The 17,836-nt window shown below is 32.6% G+C and overlaps 1 protein-coding gene across 4 annotated transcripts in view; it reads left to right on the top strand.

Moving 5' to 3' along the window:
- disp (RND transporter family member dispatched) overlaps positions 1 to 17,836 on the top strand; it is a 116,334-nt gene that overhangs the window by 52,273 nt on the left and 46,225 nt on the right. For 2 of the 4 annotated variants that reach the window (XM_085825876.1, XM_085825877.1), the window contains exon 2: positions 15,955 to 16,110. In XM_085825876.1, the coding sequence (XP_085682002.1) occupies positions 16,091 to 16,110 (20 nt within the window). In that variant the 5' untranslated portion in view covers positions 15,955 to 16,090. Of the gene's footprint in view, positions 1 to 7,962; positions 8,096 to 15,954; positions 16,111 to 17,836 lie in introns of those variants that run through there. The other 2 variants (XM_085825878.1, XM_085825875.1) reach the window with 2 other exon arrangements.

The raw sequence follows: 17,836 nt of genomic DNA, 5'->3' as shown, positions 1-17,836 counted from the left end.
CTTTATTACATGGGATTACTTCGAATTAAAAAAGAGCTTTCTTTAATGATTTGTCAGATTTGTGTTCTATTTATATAAACTTTTTCATTAGCATTCATTGTTCATTTAATTGGATATGATTAAATATACAAGGCTTATGGTGAACTGATTTACGTAGGCTTTCTTCATATTATGAAAGAGATTTTTTAAATGACTTATCACATTTCTCTTCTTTAATATTAATTTATTTCTTTTATGTCTAAGCAGCTGATATCGCGTAATAAATATGATATTGTAATAATCGGTTGCGTTGATTTCAAAGTTTACAGTGTTCATTGTATCTATATATGTATATTCTTCCCCCCTTTTTTGTTTGTTTTGTTTTTTGTTTCTTTTTAAGAAAAACTTTATAAATTTTAAATAGCCAAGTATAGATTAAAAGTACTCGCAGTTCAAAAAATAAAAGCTTTATGTTTAGAAATACGATTAAAAGTTACTGAAAATATCGTTGACGACTTGAAAGAGGTTGGTAGATTTTACTGGAGGAATATTTTAATAGATACGTAGTGAATGTTTTTGAAATTACTAAACAAAGTTTACAGTATAGAGTTTTATTTAATTTTGTTTTGTTTTATAGAAAAGATCTCCCCCCTCCGCTTTAAAGTATAATTTATTGAAAGTGCTTTAGAAAATTAGGTATAAAATATTAATTTATTATTTATATGTTCATTTTTTTTAAATTTTGCCTATAGTAGTCTGTACTTATCATTGTAATTAATTCATAATTTTATTTATATAATAATACTGATAAATCACCAAACTGTAATTCTACTTCATATTTTACTGTAGAAGATTGCAAAAGCCCTGAATAGGGCAACTGCGTTATACAAATCGGTAATCGCCATCACTGGTTGTTGGCTTCTTCTATAAAACGATCACCTTCCCCGAAAATTAAAATTACGTATATGTAACTATAGGTGTTTATCTCCGAGGAAGGTCACCACTTTTTTTTTTCCTACCGTGTTAAAATGTGTTTTATTCTTTTATTCCTGTAGGACTGGGTAATTCGTCTCTGAATACAACTAGCGGATAAAATATTAGATCACAGAAGTGTCGTTTTGTTTGTGCGACTAGTAGGATTACTGTAAGCGACATTTTAATATTGGCCTTTAAAATTATGTAAAGAGTAATAATATTTTTGTAAAGCAATTTGCTACCAGTAGCAGTACCTAAATTTTGCAGTACCATTTTCTTTGTGTCAGTAATAGTTTGCTTTAAAAAATGGTAATAGTTTTTAATGCAGTAGTTTTAATAAAGTGGCTGATAAGAGCTATTTTTGAGAAATTAAATACTTATATTTTTATGGGAGAAAGTAAAGCTTTCGATATTCATTTTTGGTTTATGCTTGTGTAACCTTTTTGTATTGGTGTAAATTGCTGACAAGCTATATTTCGAACAGTGCAAGTGATCATAAAACAACTTCATAAGGTGACGATGACAGTTTTTGTAGGATACATGATGATAGGATACACGAAAATATTTTTGGAGTACCTGATGGTTATAGTTTGATATAGCCGTATCACGAAAATTTTCTATTTAAAGATTCCACGATGGCTACATGAGGGAAAGCAGCATAAGACGTTGTAATGGTGATGGTGTACGTAGAACGAAAAGCAACAGAGATATTGATTTCCAAATAGTTCAGTGAAAATACAGTAGACGAAAGGAAAGGAAGCAAAATTCAATGAAATGAAGCAGCAAAGGGGAAGAAAAGCTGTTTGTTGCAGATTAAAAGCAAAAATAAAGATTCGAAATTAATGGTAATATTAGTATTATCAAAGACACACTGCATGTAATCAACGATAGAGGCAGCAATGGCACGAAGTATATCCCCTTTGGATGCCCAGTGCTTAATTCATAATGTTTTCCTTTGTTTCTCAACCTTTGTCCTTCGGACCACAGGTGATCCTCGAAACCGAAAGTTTGCTTTTGTGGTCATCCTAGATTTCCGAAAAAGACAAAACATACAAATTTAAATTAACTATATCTACCACACTAAAGCTGGAAATCTAAGAGTAATGAATTTACGTACCACAATCGTCTGTCTTTTTTTTTTTTTTTTTTTTCTCGCAAATCTCCATGTACAAGGTAATTCTTTGACTGCTGTAAACGCCCGTTAGAAAATAAAGGGATTTGAGAGGAAACTTGGTTTGTGGTTTACTTATGTAAAACAGAAAAAAGAAAAAAAAAAAAAAAAAAAAAAATACCGTTTTCAACCTTAGAATTTTTTTAGTAAAAAATTATTATCGTCATTGGAAAAGAATTATGCAAAACATATGTTCGCTTGTCGAAACTCTAGGGTCACAATTTGAAACTTATTTTCCAAATAAATATTACGAATTTTGATCCTTTCTTTTGCTGTACTGAAAATAACGATCTGTCATTGAATGAAAGATAACTCTCAATGAATGCAAATGAATTAAATGAACTCTCAAATTACATCGGATTTAACGAAATTCCAAGCTGAAGGTATAGTTAATTTCTAAACCACATTACTACTAAAAACTGAATATAGTGAACTAACTGCACAATGGTGATTCAAAATTATGATTCAGTTTGCTTCTATGGATCTGTGTGGGAAAGAATTTTCTTCACTAACTCAAATAAAAACAAAAATTGAAACCGAAACGTGCCCACCTCACGTTTAAACTTACTAGCGTGCATCCAGGCATAGAGCAGCTATACATCGTCTCGTTAATGTTAGTACCAACATTTAATTGACTTTTAGTTAAAAAGGTAAATATTATCCAAACTCTAATAAACTTGAATTATAAAAAGCTAATATAGATTTTCTTCTGCTAACATAATCACTTAACTCCAATATAAATATAAACGCATTTTAATTGCCATATTTACTTGGATATTTTTCTCCGTAGCTTTTTAGCGTATTTTTCCCCTTAGCCCTTAGCTTTAGGTTCTGAAGAATTGTTTACTCAATGATTTGCTCATGGATCTTGGGTGCATGGTCTGTGATTGTTGAAGCAATAATAGTAAAGAGTTTCAAGAAAAAGGGAGTATGTGTTATGAACCATTTCCCCGTTTTCTATATCCTGCTCATAAAAAATATCTCATGATGGTTCTGAAGAATGTGAGAAGACAGACTGAACGGTGACAAAGACGATGACAATGGTGACGATGTCAACGATTTGCAAGCTGTAACAGACGACATAGACAGCAGTTCCAGCAGCATTAAATGATTTGAGACCATGGGAGTAGCAGTGACATAAGATAATAAGAGCGAGCAATATTAAAGATACGGGAAGTGTGTTCATATTACTGCGTATTTTTATAGGAATGTAGATTCCTTTAGATAAATAATATTGTGATAGTTACTGGTAATTTATTCATGAATACTTTTCATTTATTATGTTCTTACTGTAACCGCGTCCTTTGAAATTTAAATTACTCATATAATTTTCTCCTCTCGATTTTCTTGCAATAAAACTGGGTAAAAAATGGGGATAAGTGTGCGAGTAAACACGGTAATTGTATTTAAAAAGTAAAAGTATACTGCTACTAACATATGCTAAAATTGTTTTCTAGAAAATAAGAGTAAGATGGTCCGCACAGCATTATAATTTAGAAGAGTGGCATCTAACATGAAAAAAGTTAGAGAATCGCTGCTTTAAAGCATTCAGTGTGTTAGAATTATTCCGGTTGAAATTGAACTTTGAAACCGTATAGCGAGAGATCCATCAGTGTTAAATCAGGAAGAATGAAGATTGTTAGAACGGAAAATAATACGATCGCCGATATAATCTTGAAACAGTCATTTCACATTCGCGGCCACATGTGGTAACTAACCGGCGTATTTCCGAACGGCATTCTGCAACACATTATGTTCCCGCGACTCAGGAATAATGTGCAAAAACAACACTGATACATAATTGCGAGTGATATTACATGGTATGCAACCTGTGGGTGAAAGTAAAAGAAAAAAAAATAAGTACCTGCAGACAGAAATCAGTCGTCATTCTGGCTCCTCTAAAATTTGCGTCGATGAAGAGGGTGCACAAATGCTTTCATTGTTGTAGAACTTTCAGCTCGGTGTCATTTTCGGTACATTGGCCAGTTCTCCTCCTTTTTATGTAATGGCTTGGTGAATATTCATAACAATTCCAGGTCCATTTGAGATTGCTTTCGGGATATGCGCAATCCTGGTCTTTGAATTTGCCAATTAAGTAGCGCAGAACTTGTCATGAACCCTGTGTAGCGCAACATTGCAATGGTGGACAATTGCTAAGGACGGTTGACAGTAAGACGTGTTGTACGTATGCAAATTTTGGATTGCCAAAGTTGTTCGTCACGTGAGACAGCTGATAAGAGATATAAGGGATTCGACGTGTATTGACTGTTGTTCAAAAGCAAAATTTAATGGGAAAGAATCGATCGTATTATAACTTGCAATTTTTTGTGTATCTTCCCGACATCACTTTGATGATTTTACGCTGTGACGTTCAGACATATGCGCTCCTCGGACTTCCAGGTGTTTAGTGAAAGATTACGCTGTGACGTTCAGACATATGCACCTGTCGGACTTCCAGGTGCTTAATGAAAGATATCTGTTGTCAGAGGCAGAATGGACAGCAGACCTTTGGAAGAAAGGTGCAGCGGAAACCTCCCCCCCTGGTGTGGTTTCCGGGCATAAGGGACTAATTAAGTTTCTTTTCCAGGTTGTAACAAAAACGAAGACAGGGCTTTGTGAAAAAGCTTTTGATGCGGTAAACGAGTGAAAGCAAACGCATTTTAGCGTCGTCACCGCGTCAGCGGCCTTTGCATGATTTATGGCTGAAATGATTTGATTATTTTAATTACTATTCTAGAATTTCATATTAAATTTTTAAAATAAATAGTCTTTTCTTTCACCCAACACGGGTGTTCTGACGTTACAACGCGTGGCCGTATTATTGGGAAGATTGAAGATGGGGGAAAATAACATATGTTTCTAAGGAGCTCGACGTCAGCCACAGTGTTGTTTCAAGGCTTTGGAAATCATTTCAAACAAATGAAATGTGCAGCAAACGTCACGGGGAAGGTCGTGTTCGCAGTACGACGCATGGAGAAGATAGGTGCATAGTGCTAATGATAAAAAAGAACCGGCGCAGCACGGCTACCTAGGTAGTAGATCAGTTACTTGCTGTACTGGCAAGCAAATCTCTGAGCAAAAACTGTAGCCAGACATTTGCATCAAGGGCTATACACCCGCCATCCTGTTGTGTGCATTCCATTGTCTAGATGTGACAGGTTCAGCCCATTTGCAATGGTGTTGTCAGCATCGCAGTTGGAAAGAAGGCGACTGAGCTTGTGTGCTATTCTCAGATGAAATTAGGTTCAGTCTGTCGTTTGATTATGGACGACAACTGGTGTGACAAAGAATAGCACTATGTGACATGAGAATACTAACGCATATAGTCCGGTAAGGATACAGGAAAGGGACCGATATCGTACATGTAGTGTCATCGTATGGGCTATGATCATGACCAACGACCGTGCGTCGCTCTGTGTGCTTCCATCTGGGACTGTAACTGGCCAACGATACATAATGATGTTCTGCTGCCTATAATCCCATGTTCCGTGGTGCTATTGGTGATAAATTTATTTTCATGGCCGACAACTCAATATGTCATCAAACAGTCGCTGTCCAGACGTGTCTAAAGAGCGAGGATATTCTACGCCTAGTATGGTCAGGGCGTTCTCCAGATCTGAATCCCTTTAAAAATGTTTTTGATGCTTTGGGGAGGAGTCTTGCTCTAGCCGACAATGGGCTCCAATAAATAAGTACACCTCATCCGTGCACTGACAGAGGAATGGGATAAATTACTCCAACAGCTGCTGGATAATGTGTAAAGCATGACACAACGTGTGGAATCTTCCATCGCCCTCCATGGTGGCTATATCTCGTATTAATATCTTACGCACAGATCTCGTATTAGCATCTTACGCCAGAATGCCTTCGATAGGTAATTGCATTTTATTTCACTTTTACATATTCAAAATTACCATTTTTGTTCCTTGAATACGTTTCAAAGCCTTCTGGATTTCAAAGCACAATAAATTATCTTTATTTTTATGTTCTAGCATTCCGGCGTTATTTCACTTCACTTAACATCCAATCAAGCTTACTTTTTACTCGCTATGTAGCCTTTTGTGATCTGTCTTTAGTAATTGTCCACCAGTGTAGCATTTCGAGCTCCTATAGTTTCTCCTGCAAAAATGTTTCCTTTTTCACCTAAAATTCATAAACAGCGCAAAACAACGGAGAATGATTCATCTGGTTTATTACGACAACGCTATCTGCTTAAGAGAAGAGATGCCATCGAGAGGATTTTCTAAGGGAAATTGGCTCGTATCCATGCTACACATGAGGAAAACCACGAAAACAGCCTGTTCACCTGGAATGAACTATCACTATTCATCGATTTTAATGCTCGGCCGCAAGTGGGCCTCAATAAAGAATGAGCTGTTAATGTTGTTGATGGTATATTTGGGTTATAAAAAAGAAAAGGAGAAGACTAAAAGCCATCTCAATTAACTTTTAACTATTGTGATGGTGTATCACGCATGAAACTGAATGCTGCATGAGTTTATTGTGCTAGCGTTGCCTCTCTGCCTTTTCATTTGTTTAAAGACTGATACCTGCTGTGTTTTACGCGCTGTAGACGATGTTCCAACGCCTTATGTTGTTACGGCAGAGTGTTAATTGTGGTAGTCACAAGTATTCTGTCCCTGTTTTCGTGACTGCATGTCATCAAATGCTTATTATGGTAAAAGTTGGGACGAATTCATCTCTGTTTTTTCCTCCGAAGTCACCATTAGTTGCTCAAGTTACTTTATGACTACCTTGTATGTTGCTTCAGATTCTGAATAATTATTTCTGCTGTTCATGGCGTGTCATATGCTATCTTTTCTTGTGAAACTATGCTGAATGTCGTAGGTATGTAAACAGGTCCACTTTGTGCGGATGTTCAGGTTTGCAGTTTCAAGTAAATATAAGATTTCCCCCCCCCCCTCCCCAAGTTTACAAATGTAGGTAGAGTCCAAATTTTAGGCATATTGCACGATCGTCGCTCTATTAAGAAGCAAATTTCGCTAGTGAAAAAGTTTAGATAAGGAAAATTTCCAATCTGGAATGATTTCGGTTTTAGCCGAAAAATTTTATATATAAGGCGTTTGTTTTCCGAGTTTATCAAGCCTGAATATGTGAATGACTTATTCTAACTTCAAAATGTTATGCATCAGATATTTCTAGTTGTATGATTTCTAGCTTCCAGATATTCTATCTGTACGCTTTTGAGTGTATTTTGTGAATATAAATAGCTTCATAAAAAAGAAGTTTTTATATATTTTAAAGGAATGAGATATATGAATAAATATGTTTACGATATGGAAAATGATGCATATCGATATATGAGTAAATATGTTTTTCATATGGAGAATGATGCATATTAATAAGTGCAATCAGTATAGTTTACGTTTTCTGAATTTTTTTAATGTTGTGTTATTGCTCTAAAATTAATAAAATGCTTAACCGTATAAATTAAAAATATTAATAAAATGCAAGTTACATGTATCACATCCGATTGTACTGTTTTTAAGAAAGTAATGTCCAGATTTTGTTATTTATGACATGCGTGTAGTCACTAATTTTGTGCAGAAAATAAGCAGTCACTTTTGATATGCCATTTTAACACAAAATGTTGAGCTTCGATATTAATATTACCTCCTCCGCTAACACTAGGGCCATTGAACTTCTTTACTCCCTCGCAATCGTCAAATCAGGGATCGTTTGCATAAAAATATTCTTAGAAAATTTCTTTTTAAGAAAATAACTTGACAGTTTTAAGATTTTGGCGACAAAATGTTGCGTAATGGATCATAAGCAGTGTCAAATGGCAACCCTTCCTCTTGATATCCCGAAAGTGTGCTATGTTCGCCAGAGAGAGCGCTTTCCGCCGTGATTTCCTTCCATGTGAAACACCGGTTGCTATTATCCCAGAGTTGTGTTTGTGATGTTTGTTGAATTTGTTTGCAGTCCGATTTCTGACATCAGTGGATGGTGCGTATTTATCATTTATTTTTGTTACTGTGATTTTATTGACATGCTATGTATTTTTCTTTTTCTGTACCGTGCGAAAAATTCGCGTGCTTTGCGAAACAGCTGGATCATTATACATAGTTTTTTTAAATAAGCTTTTGCTGAAATCAAGTGTTTGGGAGTATAAATTATTTTATGATTTTTGCGCCTAGAAGCTAAATGTGCTAGGAGAATGCATTTCGGAATTTATGTTTCCAAATCGAGTTACATATTTTTCCATTTTTATTCAGTTTTTACATAGCTTTAAAAATAAACTCTCATAATAAAGGATTGATGTTGTTATTTTTGCAAACAGAAATTTTAATGAATCAAAATATGAGCTTCCAAGTAATTGATAGCAAAGCATGCAAATATTAACTTCCGAGCTTTTTCATTCCTCTCTTGCTTTAAAAAATTTGTGTTAAATGAGCATATATATATATATAACAAAAAATGTCAATGCAGATAATTGCATCAGTAAAACAAAGTGCTGAATGGAAGAGTAATAATAGGATACACACACACACACATATATATATATATATATATATCAAAGTTTTGATTTGAAGTGATGATGCAAAAAGGTATTAATTAATAATAACTCTTCTAGTTTTGTGTAACTTAAAATAAGTATTTTTATCTATTAATTAAATTGGATTTGCATATCAATAATTTCGAATCATCTGCTACGAGGTGATTTTAATTTTACATTTATAAATATATTGCATTTGAGTATTTTTTCCAATATGTCAACAGTTTTTCATTTTCTTTCTTTTTTTTTTTTTTTTTTTTTTAGTGTGGTGATAAATGTTATTAAAGTATTTGTTATTCGAACTATGGGGTTTCCACAGGGCTTAATTTATAAAATTAGAAGTATGAGAGTCTCTCTGGAAGGCCATCAGAAATGTGAATAGCAATAAATAAGTAATTAAACTTAATAATTAAATTAAATTAATGACAAATAGTAAATTAAAACTCATCTTATTAGGACTAATTGATGAAATTACAAGTTCACTCAAAAATGAAGGAATACTGGGCTGGCCTCATGTTGACGTGACCTCCTGCGTTTTCATTCATAGATTACAGTGTATCATGCCACTGAAGTTCACATTGCACACAAAAAAATCTGAGATGTATTTATTATCTTAGAAAAACCATCAAAAATGGAAATTTGGAAAGACATTTAAAGCAATTTATTAGAAAAAAGAAAAGAAATGGAAGCATGAAAATAAAACACAATTTCTTTCTTAAAATTTGCTGCAAATGTCAGCAACCTGACATTGTTCTCCCCACTTTTCTGAACTAGTTTGTCTTAGTTTTATTTATTATATAGCAAAAGGTATGACTTAATATAAAATATAAATAAAAGGCCAAAGCCAAGATAATTGTTTACATTATCCTGTTTGCTTTTCGATTGCATGATATTTACAACCCGTATTCACTTTCCGATTTGTATGTAATTTTTGTGTGTTCTGAAATCTTGTAACGGTTAGCCTGCTGTTGACAATGGCAGATTTATAAAATAGAAGGCCCATTTGATCTGAAATTTTGGAGGCTCTTCATTTAAAGATATAGGATATATTTAATATTTTTAAATAATCAATAATATGGGAAACAGCTGGGAAAGTTGGACTTGCTATGATGAAATGTTACGTTGGCCAGATGTCTTGATAATAACATAATTAATCAATTAACAGACATTTTATATGGTTTGCATGTATTTTAAATAATAAAATAAACCTGAATGAAGACATAGTTCACCTATTGTGTTTGTTATAAAGCACTAATAATTTTTTTTTTTTTTCTTCCCACAATATGAATTTCTGTCTGCCAGTATGATATGAAATAATTAAGACACAAATTATTTCCTATCTTGTTCATTTGCGGTTTTGCAGCTGAAGATGATGGTTCGGTAAAACCATCGAAACTAGTCCTGTGAAAATTTTGCAAATTAACGCTGATTTTTGTTGTTTGACTTCTGAATTAGTATGATATGAAATAGTCAAAGTTGCAAGACATCTTATATGTTGTACATGTCTGACTAATACCGAAAATAGAAATGGAAAGATAATCTAAACAGAAAATTTATTTTTTATTATAAAGCTGCAAAGACTTATGCATTGATAACTAAGCAAGTGCAATGTGATTACTTTTTAATAACAAGATAAATGCAGTCAATAGGATTGCTTTCTGGAAACTTCACTGATATGAAAACAACATAACAATAAAAATTTTTGGGCCTTTAATTATTGCATTCATTCTTATATTAAAATAATTTTTTAAATGTTGTTGCATTAGAAACATATGCTCTCTATCATCAAACAATTCAGCATTTCTTTGAAAGATCCTGACTTCTGTGTTACTGAAAACAGTTCCAGCATAATGAGAGATTCCTCACATAAGACTTGCATTTTTTTCTTAAGTGTGAAATGTTATACTAAACATGTTACAAACAAAACTGAGTATCATGTGATATAATTTTCTATAACATTATTTAATTTACTGAACTAATAAACTAATCATGCTTGACCAACATTTGCAGCAGACATTGACCATTATGACCAGTATTTCTGACTAAACAGAGCTCAATGTAATTCTAGCAGCAAATTCTTGCAAAATTGTTAAAATAACCGTATTAAAGATAACTAAATCTATTATAGTTAATTGCAGTGTATTTAATTATATGATGGTATGATTTATCTTTATAAAATTAAATATACTGCAACAAAATTAAATACTCTTTTGTATTAGATACCTCATATTGCGAGTAGCACCATATAAAGTTTCAGATTATCTTTAAGTGCTAGTTTTTGTGTTTATTTCATAACAATGAATCATAAAATAGATTAGCATCTGTAAATTTTTTATGTATTTACATTATAACTTACTTTTTAAAAACTTTCCAGTGTATTTATTAATAAATCTATGCATGTAAGTGAACCTGTAGAATTCAGATCAGCGTATTTTCAATTCAAAACATGAGAAGCAGTTACAATATGTTGTGAAATCCATGAAAATGTAGTTGTTATAATGTGCCTTTATGTAGTTGATTGTAGGAAACAATGGAGAAAGTAAGGAAACATAAGTTAGTGGTTAAAGGAGGTTTTTAAAAAATCCATTCTTAGAAGTGCATGGAAATCTTAAGGAATCAGTTGCAAATCCTTCCTTTCTTTAATTTTTCGATTTTGGAGATTTATCTATTATAAGTTTTTGATTTTATGATATGTTTCTGTTTCTATGTAAAAATGCAGTTTATTACATGAAAATTGATAGTGTATGCCTTAGTTTTGTTGTTTGTCATAAATGAATTAAAGCTTTAAATCCTTATGCGTATCAGAGAAAACATCTTTTATTTTAAAATTTTTTGAATATTAACATTCTTACTCGTTTTTTCTTTTAGTGTTTTTATTTATTAATAGTAACACAATGTTAGATGCTGGACTAAAACATTAACCTCCTTGGTGGAAAGCATTTTTTGATGAAATTTAATAGAATGTTAGCTTGAGGAAAACATCTTGTCTATTTATATGTAAGATGTTTAATACAGCCAGTATTCTAGGTAGAAGGCACCAATGCAGGATTTCTCAAATAGCTTAGGGCCTTATCAACTCTAAATCAATCTGGCTGTGGAAGGCACCTTTGGTGTCCTTTCATATGATATTTGCAATCGGAAAGCAATTTGTTTAAATAATTTTTTTTAATAGATTTTATTAAGGTTAGTGCCATAGGTAAATGCTCATGTAGTTTGTTCTGTTATTCATTATTGACAATGTAAGGAAATTATTAGAGGTGCTAATGCAATAAGAATCAGCATGATTTTTATAAAATTCTTGCTGCATTAATATCCCTGATAATTGTTATTTGGCATGTTATTTAAACTCGAATGTAAGGAAATATTTTAATGTCCTCTTCTTCAGTATACAGAAATATTCTGTATATCTGAAGTCAGTCCTATTATGTACTGATTCCCTTATTTCCATTAAAAAAAAAAGTATTATATGTAAAAGAACTATATTTACAAATGCCTGGCTTTTGGCACTTAAGTCATCAGCCATCTTGTCTCCCACTACTTCAGGATTACAAAATTAAAACCATTATGTCCACATGTTTAAATATTTTCTGACTCATTGAAGAATCTGTTGAATTGAAAAATCTGTTAAAAAAAAAAAAAAAAAAAAAAAAAATGGAAAATCATGTTTTGAAAGACAGAGTGATGCTACAGTCGTAGTGAAAGGAGTATCTGGAATAGAATGTTCCTTTTCTGGAAGACATTGCCTTTCCCTTAGCTTATAAATCTGAATCGTGAATCTTGTGAAGTTCCATATTTATTAGTCTGTTAGTAGAATAAAAGGCCATTAAATTTCTGGATTTCTGAAGCATAGAAATTTCTTTCTTTGTCTGAAAAGCTGCACTATCATTTCTTTGTTCTCTACAGTGAGCCAATACCCACTGTAATGCTATAAAGTCTATATAAGATAATTCAGGTGTCAGCATTCCACCAGTCCACCATGGACCACCATGGTCTTAGTGCACCATGGACCAAGCAGCAAAATTGCTGAACACTAATAATTTGGTCTAGGTTCAAATTTAGGTGAAAGAACTGGCTGCATAGTTTGTAGTTTTCCCAATGGACAACATGAATGTAAGAAAATTTTTCTTGCAAAGCTCGGCAAAAAGGCTTGCTTTTGCTTAGAGAGATACCCCTTAGCTGCTGTGCCATAATCAGCACTCAAATCTGTATTTAGATACACAATTTCTGTTACTTGAAGAACTTGAAGGAGATTATGAGGGGATGATGGCTTTGGCAAAGAAAATCTTGCACTAGTAAATGAATTGCTTTCAGTTCTGTAATTTCTATACAAATTTCTCTTAATTCACCATAAAAAATACTGCACTGACTGCTTTATGAAAGAGAAAAAGTTTGCTGTGTAAATGTCAGCTCTAGTGTCAAATAATGTGCTTAATTGAAGCATCAAAAAATAATGTGATTACACTATATCCTTGGCAAAATGGCTTTCAGTTATTTCGAGTGCAATTGAATGGGTTGCAGTGCAATTGAATGGGAATTACATTTCCCTGAAAATAATTTGTTGACCAGAATTAATCTTTGTTTATAAATATCACCTTTTTTTTTAAAACATTTCCATGCTATGTGTCTATAATGTATGTTCATTATCTTATAAAATTTTAACATTGTAAGAAAAAGATAATTTCCTATTTATATATACTCTTTTGTGCCATCTATGTCATTGTTTTCACAGCAAATCATGTAATACTTTGTCTTAATCACTGAAATTTTTTCATTTGCTTTTGTGACAAAAGCATTCAGAATTTTATATACATATAAATGTAAGATAAAAAATATGCAGATCAAAATTATAATTTAAATTAGCAATAGCCCCTTAATTTCTCATTTTTAATTTGGGTATTCCCCCCCTTCTAAGAATAGTAATAACTATTTCTGGACTGCCTCATTTCTAGACCAATCCATATCATATGACTTAATAACTAATTCAGAACTTAGACCAAAATTTTTTTCTTAATACGCTGCCATATTGGATAACTGTGCACTTTTGCTTCTACTTCTGTTCTCACTAAAATGCTGATTCACTGCTTTTCCTGTCACAACAGTATTAAAAATGTAAATGATTTTAAAAGTCGCAATTAGAGTGCCAAGTGAATTGTGGCTACAAATGTTAATTGAAATAAAGATAAATATATAATGTTCCTCAGCTACCAAGTTTACTCTTCATTACGGATTCAACATTTTACATTTATATACAGTACAACATTATATACAGTACAACATTATATATACAGTACAGCACAAAGTCCGTAATCTGGATTCGTCAGGACTTTGTTGATTCCGGATTATAGATCATCAATTTAAATCTGCTAAGATGGCATGCAAAAATTATACAATTAAAAATATGAAACCTTAATTTATGAAATAAAGAGCAATTATGGCTAAAGGGTATCAAAATTTACAACAAAAAAAAAAGCTTAATATTTATTTGTTTACTTTATTAAACATTTCTTTCAATGTAAGTTGTTTAAGTTGTTTCTGCTAATACTTTCTCTTTAATTCTATAAGCAGACATAATTTCTTGTTCAGTTACAAAGTTCTACTGTTCAAGTCCTGTAATTGCTGTGTTGAGAATACTGACTAACTTGTCAATCGAAATTTTTTCGTTTTCGTTTCGTCTTTGTCACTTTCTTCCCTATTGGAAGCGCGCATGTGTAAGTTTGTGGCTTTGAGGTCGTATTATAGATCATTCCGTATAATGGACGTCCGGATTACAGACTTTGTACTGTATTAACATACTATAATATATATTACATATTTGTATTTTTCTGTAAACAGTTGCGAATGTCTAATCTATTGTGAGATTTTTTAAAGGATTTAGTGGATAAGAAATTTAAATTATAATAATATCACAAGTTTTAATTACATTCCGTTTGCATTTTTGTTTTTTATTTTCTGGTTTATTGCCAGAAATTATATTTTTGTATGGTATCTTTTTTCTACTCTTCTATGCAATTTTCTTATGTTTATATTTGTGTTTTCCAACAGAAGTCTATAGTCTTCAAGGTTAAAAACTACAATTTTATACACAGGGTGTTTCATATTAAATGGAACAAAAAGGAAGTATACTTGTGAATGCTGTAATTACTTTATTTTGATAGAGACTTACAGTGAAACTATCAAATTTATATTGAAACTATAGTTATGCAAGTTTCTATAGCTGTTCTCTGTGTGCATCTCCGGTGAAAAGGCACATATCTATGTGTTTTTCTAGTTCCTTCTACACCTGCAATAGAATATCCTTTCTTAATCATTCAAGAACATTAGTTACCCGCTGCTTCGGTTGCCGTAAGTCCTGCGGGACTGAAGGAATGAATATTTTGTGTTTAACAAAACTCCACAGAAAAAACACCACAAGGAGTTAGATCTGAGGATTTCGGTGGCCAACAAAGCAGTGGCATGCCGTTTGACCCGCCACAGCTAATCCAGCAATGATGTAGATTATCATTAAGGTACTGGCGTACGTTTTTATGCCAATGTGGAACACTGTCTGGCTGCAGAATGAATCCGGGAACCACTTCCTCCAACTAAGAAAACAATACTCTGATGGCATATCTTGGTAATTGCATCAATGAATCAATTTTTACATGCAGAAAAAAGGATCCAAAACACAACTGTTGGAAATGTTCACCTTTGGAGAATCACAATTTCATTATATTACACTGTGTGGATTTTCCTCGCTGCAAAATCGTAAATTATGGCAAACATTTCCAGAAATGTTTTCATCCGTAATCAGAAGTCTGTTTGCAAAACCACACATGTGTAACACATGCCACACCAGTCCAACCACTTCAGTTTTGACTGGTTTTCTTACTCAAGCAGCCATGTCCTGAAACTGCTTCATCCGTCGTTTGATGCTGTAATAATGAGTTTCTTTACGAATCTTCATACAAAAATATCTGAATGATGGTAAATGATTTAGTTTTGACATATTTCAAAGCACAGTACTATTTCTCCTGCATAGATGGTGCCATTTTAGTAATAGTGCCTCTAGCAGTGATTTCTTAATTGCGAGATTTTTCTCTGTTACCAAATAAAACTTGTATAATTGTATTTCTAGAATTAATTCGTTTTGGCTTAATAAATCAATTACAGAATTTGTAGTGCTATTTTTATTGTCCTATTCAATATGAAACACACTGCATAATTATATTTAATGGGAGAATGTTTTAAATTATTATTTTAACTGCATAAAACGATAAACAAAATATGTTTTTTATTCTTTACACTTATTCAGTAATTTCTCAATTTTTAGGAATGCATCCTAAATGTAATAAGTACTTTTAAAGTGCTTCACAGTCTGATCAAAGAAAATTTCAGCTCATGAAGTCTTTGCCAGTGACTAGCTCTTTAATGAATACAAAATTTCTGATGAATGTTCATCCTTGAGAATGCAGTGGTATGTATTAAGGTATTATTGTAGGGCATTCTCTTTGCATAATAATTTTAAATAATCAAACTTGTTCAGAAAATAAGAATGTTTTGTTGTCCTATTTAGAATAAAAGGCTAAAATACTGTTTTAAAAAATATGTGATGTCCTTAACATGTTAGATAATCACAGTTGACCATATAAGCAGTTAAAGCAATGGTATTGATTAAATCATATATTTACCCCTTCAGTGGTTGCAAGATTAAGCAGTTCTTTTTTTCACCAATTATGCACAATATCCATCAGTTGTAAATTTCTGATGGGAGCTGTGCTTGTTTGCGCTCTCTGTGTTGCATAGCTGGAATGGGAGCTGAGTTCATTCATGCTGATTAAAAAGTTAAAAGGTAGAGCAAAACCGTTTTTATGTAATTTAAAATCTAAGTTGTTTATATGAATTTTCAGCAAAACTCAGCTAACCTTTTTTCATGTGTAGTTATAATTTTAAGTATAATTTGCCATGAAAGTGATATACTGTATGATAGTATATTGTTCTTATGTATAGAAAATAGTGAGCAATTGTATTTAGTAGACAAATGTACTTAGTTACTTGGATTAAACTCAATTTTTTTGGCAATGAAATAATTTTTTTATTGTATTAAGTGGCTATACTACTGTAATTCGCTCCTCGGTTGTGTGGGTATTTTTTTACTTATTTTTGTATTATATTATTTCCAGAAATCTTTCAAATAGTGAAAATTGTTTTTTAAAAATGGTATTTCAGTTCATTTTAATTGACTGGGAAAATGTATTCTTAATAATTCTGATTATTTGCTATTTGGTCTGGGGCAAAATGCAAGTTATTTGAAGGAGGGAAAAATATTAACTGCATTAAGTGTTGCAATTTTGAAATGTGAAATGGAGAAAGCAATTGTATATCCATAATATTCAAACTATTTGTGAATGTAGAAATTTTTTTTTAATACTGGAAACCACCTGTTTGGCTGAGGGGCCTAGCTAGAGTTTTCAGTACCCAAGGACAATTGAAAGTTTCATGCCTCCTCCTGTTTGCCAAAATGAAATAAGAAACATCAGTTTTATGCCCCCTAGATGCTGCACCTGGGACCAGATATATCCTTTGTCTCCCTAGGAATGCCACTGGTCAGGTCTTCAAGTTATGGCTGCTTACTAATGTGTGAGAAATGCTGTTGCTTTTCATTGTTAATGAAATTGTGTTAAACATTTATGGAAAGCCTTTATTAAAACCAGGTGCATATTTCAGAACATTTCATTAACCACTCATAGCATATAACTACTTCAGAGTTTGTACCTGTAATAAATACATATTTGGGCTAATTGAATATTAGCATTTAATGGCTTACTGATTGTTCACTATTATTAAGCACATAATGCCATTTGATGGCATATTTCCATTCAAGAATAAATTTGTATCTGAGCCACCTGTAAATATCAAAGTCATCTGTGGTGCTTCAGTGTTTGCCTTCTTCCATAGTTTTTCGAATGCACAGCATTTCAGAAGACACTTTAGTTACTTTACAGCACACTTTATACAAAAAGATCCTCACTGCTCATAAAGACATACAATTCTATGACCGGCTTTCACAGTCTCATTACCAGTTTGCAGTCACTTGGCAATTCTTAGCACCTGCCAGTTCTGAGTTTGATGATGTTGAAGTTCTATAATCTAGATACACCACATTCCTCCCCTTCCCCTTTATCATAAGTTCAGTCTAGTTGGGCATTGTCGAA

This window comes from Stegodyphus dumicola, chromosome 10, assembly GCF_044657685.1.
Source record: "Stegodyphus dumicola isolate Sdum_Otavi_A_Nest chromosome 10, ASM4465768v1".
Taxonomy (NCBI): domain Eukaryota; kingdom Metazoa; phylum Arthropoda; class Arachnida; order Araneae; family Eresidae; genus Stegodyphus; species Stegodyphus dumicola.
Note: the sequence above shows the minus strand (reverse complement) of the source record. Positions and strands in the feature narration are given on the sequence as shown.